Source organism: Apteryx rowi, unplaced genomic scaffold, assembly GCF_003343035.1.
Source record: "Apteryx rowi isolate R43461 unplaced genomic scaffold, aptRow1 scaffold_503, whole genome shotgun sequence".
Classification (NCBI taxonomy): domain Eukaryota; kingdom Metazoa; phylum Chordata; class Aves; order Apterygiformes; family Apterygidae; genus Apteryx; species Apteryx rowi.
The window spans coordinates 569,005-578,973 of record NW_020450765.1 but is presented as its reverse complement, the minus strand read 5'-3'; the positions used below and the strand labels follow the sequence as shown (position 1 = coordinate 578,973).

The 9,969-nt window shown below is 37.6% G+C and overlaps 1 protein-coding gene across 1 annotated transcript; it reads right to left on the bottom strand.

Annotated features, from left to right (window-relative positions):
* Window positions 1-888: 888 nt before the first annotated feature.
* Window positions 889-8,819, bottom strand: DHCR24 (24-dehydrocholesterol reductase). The gene is made up of 8 exons (XM_026079909.1): window positions 8,664-8,819; window positions 7,055-7,160; window positions 6,672-6,790; window positions 6,317-6,580; window positions 5,409-5,552; window positions 4,581-4,778; window positions 3,636-3,814; window positions 889-1,352 (listed from the first exon to the last, which is right to left on the bottom strand). The coding sequence occupies exons 1-8, from the start codon at window positions 8,781-8,783 to the stop codon at window positions 1,199-1,201; spliced, it is 1,284 nt and encodes a 427-aa protein (XP_025935694.1). The 5' UTR covers window positions 8,784-8,819; the 3' UTR covers window positions 889-1,198.
* Between the last annotated feature and the right edge of the window lie 1,150 nt (window positions 8,820-9,969).

Genomic DNA, 9,969 nt, shown 5'->3' with positions numbered 1-9,969 from the left:
GCTGTTTATGCCAGGGCGCAGCGGAAGGGGGAACTGAACGGCACTATCGATTTCCTCTCCAGGTGACTGACGCAGTCCTTTCACAAAGCCTATCAAAATAATCCAGCTAAAACGAAAAGCAAAAATTTCACTCTAGTCAGAACCAAAGCCTGTGCACAAGAAGAGCTTTTCTTATCCATAGCCACTTGCTCTAAGTGGTCTTGTCTAAATAAAGGCTTAAACTGTCAGAACAGAACACGCTTCCGTCTCCTACTGGCCAGGACAGAACGGTCTGAAATGACCCATGTCTTCCTCCAACTGAGTACTTATAAGGCACTAAAATTAAGCAAAACCTCCCCAAAAACAAAACCAAAAAATTTCAAATAAACTGATGCATGTAAAAACTGAAATTAATATTTGCCTATAGGGAATAGCAGCGATTTTTTCAGTAGTCTAGAAAGCCAGAGCATTGATATTTTGGGGACGAAAAACAATGTTAACCAATACAAAAGTACCTAAAACCTATATCCACTTATAATCAAAAATCGGTACCAATCCGACAGGCACAAGTAAAAAGGATCTTCTTCACACTTCAACTCTCAGCTTGGAAACTGAAGCACTTGTTAGGGAGTTTAGCTGCTCTATTGAGATTATAGTGCCATATAGTACAGTATAACCCAAAGGGTACAGTACCCTACATGACAGAGTACTGTACAGCATGAAGATTATAGTACTGTGCTGCAAGCTACTGACCGCAGGCAAATGTTTTTAACCTCGTGACTAACTTGACAGTTCTTTCAACTTTGGCACCTATTTCTGTGACCTCCTTATCATTTTCAACAGTAATTTTAAATACAGCTACAGCAAATAGCTGGTGTAACTTAGAGTATTTTCATCTTTTCCAACTATTTTCCTTATGCTTGAAACTAGATGAATTCACCTATGTCACTACATCAGATCCAAGACACAAAGGTTAGCACTTAAGATTTCTTAAAGAAAAAAAAAAATCACTTTGAGTTTGGAAAAACGGTTTTAAAACATACTAACGAATACTAAACAAACTTATAAAGCAGAGGTTCATACCTTTAAAACATCAGCAAGAATGAGCTTATTTGGACAGCAATAAAGCCTTTTTTTTTTCCCCCCCTCTTTTAAAGGATATACTGACTAGCTACAGGTAAATCCATTTTCCCTGATTGCTTGATTAGGTTATTCAGGCTCAGTGCCTCGCAGCTTTGCAGATTTTGTCATACACTTCTGGAAAGGCATCCTTGCAATTCATTTGCTCCCTCAGCTTATGGTATAATGAACCATCAAACATATCCCAGAACTCCTCACGGGTCATATAGCAATCTGCATACAGCATCTGGAAACTGGAGGGGAAAAAAAAAGCCACACACAAGAGAATCAACATTACTTGTGCCACAGGATTTCAGACAGAATCAAAAAAAATTAGGGTGAGCTATAAATAGCAAATATTCAACAAAAAACATCAAACCATGTTTTTTAAAAACAAGTAAATATAATTGTTCATATGAATTATGCTGGGACACGCAGCCAGTTATATTTTGGAGATTTAATACTATCATGATCCTTTTTCCAAAAGGAAATAACATGTAATAGTGAAAACAGCAGAATACCTATATAGCCCTTTTGGTGGTGGAGGGAAGGATGGGAAGAGAAAGCAATTAATACAAACATTACTTTTAAAATTTGTTTCAGAACACTTCTTTAGCCATCAATGTATTGGCACGTCTACTAGTTTTGCTACCCTACTAAGAGAAAGGGAGAGAAGCTTAAAAAAAGACCCCATGCATCTAAGACAGTTACTCATGTTCAGATTTACTAACCATCTGCAATCAAATTTTCTAACATGTGTTCTAACAACTTATATTCACAGAAACACAGGTCTAGGGAGAACTACAAAAGTTCATCCAAATGAAGAGTCTGATCCCATGCACTGAGACAGAATTAAACATGACCTGAATACTCCCTGACAAATAAATATTCCCACCCTAAATACTCCCTCCCTGTAACTGGTTTTGAAAGTCTGCTTTCTTTTTCCTCCATTCAAAAGCTTTTAATTTCAGCTTCAAAAAAAATATTTATTTTTTCTACTTGTTTTCTGCATGTTTTTCCATTGTATCAATGGAGATACAATTATGGCTTCTCATATTAGTCGGCATTACACAATGCATTCAAGATAGATGCACTGATTTTTGCTTTGACTTTTTTAGATTTCCTTGAACTCGATGTTGAGAATAGAACTGGGAAGGCAAAAGACTCCAGATCAGACCAGGTCAAGAATATAAACGTACATTGTAAATGAAACAGTGTAACATAGCACCATTTACAAAAGTAAATGAAAGCACTAATTAGTTGTGGACTCTTCCTTACTTTCATACTGTTCCCTCTATAATATAGCTAATGTTAGAGTACAGCAGTAAAACACAAACTATTTCATAAAAGCTCTGGTCTTGTGCGTGATTATGAAACTGTAAGACTGTCCCAATGAAAGGTACAGAACAGACAAAACTTTGCTGGTAAAAGCTTTAAATTAAAAACTTAATTTCAAGTTAAGTAAAAAAGCTTTATATTAACTTTCAGTTGCTTTGTTCTCTGGCAGATCACTTATAGCTAGAAGTCATTTACACTCCCCAAATCATCTTGAAGCAGACTTGCCGCTGTTACTAAGCCACATGGGATATAGCCACTGTTATATGAGAAGTAGGTCAAAAGAGAAATGCAGATAAATTATATTGATGACACAAATATCGTGTTGTCGTTTTTTGTTCCTGAGAAACAAGTTTGTAACTGCTTCTCTGCTGACAATAGTATGGCAAATTAGACTGGTGTGAGCCTATGACAGAYGGTGAGTAAATAGCTCAGCCCTTCTGTGATCCCACGTAGTAAGAATCAGGGCAGTGAAAAGGAGGTTCTGAAAGTGCCAGCTGTGAGCGAGGAAAGACTCCCACAGCACAGGGATTACAGAGAGCTCTCAAGGCTGCCTTCCTTCACAAGCCCTGCTTACGCTGACACACCRGCACAAGGACAGGGCAGGGCTGCAGCGTGACACTGCAAGGACTTCAGCAAACAGAACAGCCTCCAGGGCAGGCAGGGACGCCGTCCAAGCTTTAACGGCCTGTGGGATTACGGAAGGGACTGCAGCCAACTGTGGACAAATCAGCGCTTGCTCTGCCTTGGCCCTGAACTGCCCCGAAACAAGTCAGGCTCAGTATGCAAGCTCAGCAGCCGCCTTCCAATGTGCTGGGCTCGCCAGCCTTGCTGAGAGCGGTCACCGACCCCCAATAATGCAGCTTTGGACAGGAACTTGTTCCAGGTCAGTCAGCGCAGATACCAGCAGACGCGCTCAGGCCCATCTGTACCTGTCTGTGTGCACATTCCTTGTTATAGAAGAGACTCTTTCCACTCCCACAGCTAAGAGGATACCTTTTTTTTTCCCCACAATCAAGCCATGAAGTGCAAGCATATTTAAAAACTGTAACATCAAAATCAGTAATTAAAATCAGCTTTCCATCATTGTGATTGTTAAACTATTGCAATGTCAAATTGTTGCAGTATTACATAGGTATGATTAAACTACACAGTTTTAAGTTACACGGCACTGTCACTATTCTGAAGAGTGGGAACCTTACCCATGAACACTTCTTACAAACTTTTCCATTTGTCTCATTGAAGCCCTGGCTTCAAATTGTTTTGTTTTGGGCTCTCCATAAGCTCCTATATCCACGTAGAGTTCTGCTTCATCCCCTTTTGGGTGGACCATACCAGGATTATTGGGCAATATGAAAGGACATAACCAAAGAGGGTATACCTGCCAGAGGGAAGAAAACACTGCATCACTTATTTTTAACAAAACAATTATTTAAACTATCTATTAATAAAGGCGACAAAATGAAGACTTAAGAGGACTTTGTCACAGTTTGGGAGGTAAACTTACACACATCTTCCTTTCCAGTTCTCTTGCTATGGTTCTTAGATCCACTTTCTAATGATCGTAATGCAAATGAATTGAGATGCTCAAAATAAATGCAGTGTCCTCCAGGAATTACACCCCACCCCCTTAAATATCTTAAGATCTGAATGGAGTTCCTTTAAAACTGAAGTGAAGACAACATCCCTGATCCCAAAGAAACAAGTGAATACACATTCTGAATAAAAAGAAAATGAAGAGTTTTCTTTTCCAGCTCAGTCCAAAGTGGAAACYGGGAAGTTTGTACTTCTTATGCTAACTAGAATAAAATTAAGAACAAAAGCAAGAGCGGGAAATTCATTCCCACAGCTTGGGTTCAGTGAGACAGCCAGTGATTTCAGGCGAACGAAAAATCTGTTCAAGCTTTACTAAGCGATAAAGTCTTATAGAAGTGTTAGCCTATTAAAATTTGAATCTCATGTTTTTATTCCCTTTTCAGAAAGCTATGTTCATTCCTTCTGCAGCCTCACATCATAGACTTGTGAAGCACAGCACTCGCCACAACATGATAATGACCAACCAGAGTTTTATGTCTTAAGACCAGTAGCCGCCATTCATATTACACACAATCTAAGATTTATTGCATTCTAAAAATGTGTGTTCTTACATTAAGGTCAACATGGAAGGTTTGGATAGATTTTTCAAGGCTCTTCATTGGGACCAACATATCTTGCACAACGTGATGTTGCTCATACAGCTTTCGAATAGCTTCTCCTTGGGTCAGTTTTAACAAAGAGATTTTTGGAGGAGCCATCCAGCCAAACAGGTAACGGAAAACAGGGTTATTGCCAAAAGGAATGATATCCTTTAAACAGGAAGGAAAAAGAAAATGCGATAGTAAGAATATCTAAGTGAACCAACAGACAGTACTTCAGTACTTTAAAGCTGTAAAATTTTAAATGCTCCCTGCACAGCCAACTCCTGTTTAACTTCCCTGGCATCTGAAAAGATTTGGTATCTCACTCTAGCGAGTCCTAAACGTAGCAACGGGAAACTTTCAGAATGCCAAATACAGTTTTGCGTTAATGCACAACATGACGAATACATTTATGAATTTAAAGTAATGATCTTACTGCATAACTAGTATTATGAATTTAGGCAGGGCCATAATTCAGCCATAATTCTGCATTCATGTTTTTCCACTATCTGTCTTTGGAAACCACTTAATAGGTATAGAGATTTAATGCTAAAATATGTACTTAAGGTCTAAATTCAGAAAAGCACTAAAACAGAAATTAGAAAGTTATGACATAATACCATATTCATATATAAAGAAGTGCCTTTAGATTTGTATTTGCCCAACTATGTAACTTTAATATTTGCCATGAACTCAACTGGATCCTTTCTGCCTTGAAAGACAGAAGTGTTGCCAAGGGGAAGAAGGTACATGGTGGGGAAAAAGCAGCTGTTATTTTAATCCTGAAAGTGGTCTTACTTGGAGCTCCCAGAATATACTACGGGTATGCCTATGGTAATAATGTCTTGAGGGAATGTATTCTATTCCAGTTCTGTCAGCTTTCAAATACTTTTCCACATGCTTAAAGAACCATGGCTTGTAGTAGTTGCCAATTCTGTTTATCTGTAAGAAAGGAAACGTATATTCATTAGCAAACACCAACACAAATAATAGTACACCTTACTAGACAACATTAAGTCCCCCAAATTCCTTTAGCATGAAGCATCAATGTTGTACTGTCTAAGATGGATTTTGGGAGTCTTCATTTCTCCTTCTTTTGACCACATACATGTCTCTCTTACTTCTCTCATTAAGGTTAAATTTAAATAAGGCTTGTCTGCTGCAAGCAAATTAAGAGGGCAGGAATGTAACAGAGCGTGATTCTAAGATGCTGATCTCTCAACCCATCACGAATCTAACGCCTCAGGGTTGAGAGCTGTAAAGAAAGAACAGCGTGTCCCTCCCTGAAGAAAACTTCCCTGATGTGTTCTACCGATATTAACCGTATTAAGAGCTTGCTGGAAAAAAAAAAAAGTTACTCTGCATAACTGCAGTTTTAAACAGTACTGTTCTGTATATGAGGCAAGGTACTTCTCTTTCTCCTTAGGTACTGCAACGCAAAGGCTAGACTAATGCTAGAATAATGAAAATCAATCGATCATTTCTTACCAATTGAAGAGATTCATAGTACAAGTTCTAATTTTTGTGATAACAAAGTGTTGTAATTTAAGATATACTGATGGGTAGACGAAACCTTTTATCCTACATTAACAATAAAAGATTGTTCTGATCATACAATGATTCTGTTTTTTATTGACATATAGTAGGACACCTTCAGTTAAATTGTGGGGGGATTTTTTCATAATAAATAGCTTCCCTTTAGTTACCTTGTTTTGTTCAGCTTCATCAGTCAGGACTCCTGTCATGATGACTGCTTTGTCCAAAGAATATACAAGTCCTTCCACAAAACTGTTCTCCTTTTTCTTAGATTCTTCAGTAAACTTTTCACAAATCTTCTGCAGTCCTCTCACAGGCTCATAATGTATTTTTACATATTTCTTGGCAGGAATCATTTTTATTTCTGCTGCAACCAGGAAACCCAGAGTACCACAAGACCAAGGCACTGCATAAAATAGGTCTGAATTTTCAGTCTGAAAAAAGTTATGTCATACTAAATCATCTGTCCATACTGATAACYGTCAATGACATTGTAAATGATAGCAAAATAACATTGTCTCTTACTGGTGAACATCTCACAAGGCTTCCATCGGCAAGAACAAGTTCATAGGCCACACAGGTATGTTGAAAAAGTCCATAGATATGGGACGAAGACTCAATGCCGGTTCCCATGATCAGGCCACCTGATCAAGAGAGCACGTAACAAATCAAAAGAAACATACTTCAAGATGAAAGCGGTTTAAGAGAACAAAGCTTCATTTTGAAGCTCTGGTGTGGCCTTTAAGACTATTTAAATAAAGGGAAGTGCCTATAACATAAATGCCATAACAGAATACAAAGTTCAAAAGAATATTTTAGGAACCTGTGAAATAATGCAATGTGTTACTGCCTGAAAAGCTATTAAAAATACAGTAAAATCAGTTTCTTGTCACCATAACAACCCTTACCTACTGTGAGATCATCGAGTTCCGGTACCACAGGAATAGTCCAACCCATAGGATTTAGGTGTGCAGTCAGCTGACCCATGGTGACCAAAGGTTCCACACGGACAACCTAAAAAGGAAACAAAATAAACCCCCAGACCCAATCCCCCCAACATAAATTAAATGTTCAGCATTAAGGATGACAAAATACGGATAAATGGATTGTACTTCATCTGTTATCAGAATTCAGAGACTTACTTTCCCAAAAGCAGTACTAAAAATAGTTGAAACTGTTTAGTGATTCCTCCTCTGCCTCAACATCTTGTTGCTTAGGCCCCCAAAACACAAATCAATCTGGTCTTTCACACTTTAGCACATAAAATTAAGCAATTCCATATGCTGTTTTTTTTTTTTTTTTTTTAAACAGAATGATCCAAGCACTTATTGCAGAACTTGAAATTTGGTGGGTCTACTGTCTATAGCTCTTCAACAGTTACTTATTACAATCATACATACCAATTTATACACATAATATGTTAACCATTAATGTCATTAATCAGATCTTCCCATATGCAGTAAATTTGAGTTGAACATTTGTGTACATACAGTTTGTACTGCTGATGCAAGAAATTGATACGCCCTGGATATATGACACAACACTACTGGCCATGCACATCTAGTGAAGAATGAACAGCATTTAGAAAAAACTATCTTCTCCAACATTGGAAAGCAGGTTGAAATACCATGTAAGGGTAGGCAGACCCCGCTGAAGTGAACTGACAGTGGATTTTCTTATACAAGAAGTCTTTGTTCATTCAATTTATCCAAGATTAAAAAAAAAAGCACAACTATTTAATAGTCTTTCTTGTGATAGTCCATATTTATGGAGAAATCATCTAGGCATTAGGAAAAAATCTAAATGCAAGAGTAAAGTTTATTATTTGCTTCCCCAAATCATATCTACATTTCCATATGAAAAGCTAGGGCATGCGGAGGACTGCTTTGTAGAATGCACAGGAATTTGCACATCAGCCATAACTAGTGCCCAGCTCTAAGTCAGGTACGTTTTCTTCCTTCTAATACGATCTACATTAAAAACCTGCACTGATATGACTTCAAGTTTTTTAGTTGTTTTAGCAAAATGCCTGAGGTCGACACGATTAATATAAATAAACTTAATCAGTTTTAAGTTAAAAAAACTACTAGATACTTACTAGTGATACTTGACATGAGTACCACTACAAGGAATCCAGAACTCTGGTTTTGATTGCTGCCTCTATATGTCCAGAGAGCAGAAACTCAAGTACTGGATTCAAGTTTTAAACAGAACTAGAGGACTTTCATGTAAAGAGAAAGCCTTTTTGAGAGTTTTTTTTATTGCTGGGAGGAAGCTATGCTCCAACAGGCACGGCCAAGTCTCAACACTGCAAGCAAATATTTAAGTCCAAGTAAGACAATAAAAAAATCCCTTACACATAGACAGGGACAGGAATACATTTTATACTAGGATTTGTAGTTCATTTTTCAACAAAAATCATTTGTTCTTTATGGGATTTAATGTCTGCTTCAGCTATAAATACAGTAAAAAGATGTGAACTTTAGTATTATTAAAACTTTGTGAGGTATTTGTTACCTGTCTTTCACTGTCCACTTCGAGAACATCCATTAAGTTGATCATGATGTTCTTGTGAATCTTCTTATACTTTCCAACGCGAAGCGATACAGTTAACCAGCCTGGCCGACCAGTGCACATGTATGTTTTACTGCCTTCATTTTTCCACTCCCGAACCTGCAAGAGGTAACAATTCAACTCATGCTGTACGGTATACACATGTATTCAATAACATAAGTTAGAAACACTTTCCCTCAATGTGAAAAAACTTTCAGATACTGTTATTTCTCTACACGCATATTATCTGTAATATGCAAAACCTGGGCTTTTCTACTCTATGTTTAGCAACGATGTTTTGGAAGTCTCTCTGCAGACCTCTGAACTTTTAAATAAAATACCACCAGAGAGTCTAGTTATGTAGAGAAAATATTTCTAATAGACCTGTAACTTTTGTTTTAGGAGAGAGATTCAGAAAACTAGTAAGAAACTAAAAAAACAGTTTTTTAAAAATTCAGAGGAAAACCCATACTCAAAGGGAGATATTATCATTGGCATAAATAATCTCAATTCCCTGAAAGTTAATGCCTGTTACTAAACACAGAAAAAAYGGCTGAGCCTGAAAATGAATTGGCAAAGAGATGAAAGTTGAGAAGAAAAAATGCATAGGACAGACACATGATCTGCAAATTTTGCAAATCTATAGTGGTTTACATTTAGAGAACAAACATCATTTGTAATACTTTCTTCAAAGCTAAACAGCTAATACAGACTCTTACTGGTGATAAAAAACCCAAACCCTCAAACAGTAACTCCATAGACATTAATATCATCTGTATCTACTCCATCCACAACGACGATGAGTGACAAAGAAGAAAACAGAAGTAAACACGGCAGAATTACCATATATACTAAAGAACATAAAAATATTAAAGAATTCTTCTGGAGTTCCTGGCGGAAGAAAAGTTTCAGCTCTCCTTCAATCATCTCTTTGAACTACCAATAATGAGAAGCAGGATGCTCAGACAGAAAATGGTATTAAAACACAATTCTAAGCAAACCATTTGAAAGACCAACATTTTTGTGTGTTACACGTGTGCACACACATGAAATGTGCACACAGACAAAACRTGTAGCATATTTCCAACGGTGTTACCACAGCAACAGGAGAGCCAAGTCTGGACTTTCCACCTGTTCCACTTGACAACTTTTAGAACAGTTTCAAAAGTAAAAACACAGAGGAAGAAATACCTATTGGCTCCCCCCACCCCTTTTTCCCAGCCCCGCTGCCACAGCTGAATTCAGGGCTGGCAGCAGCTCCAAAGATGCC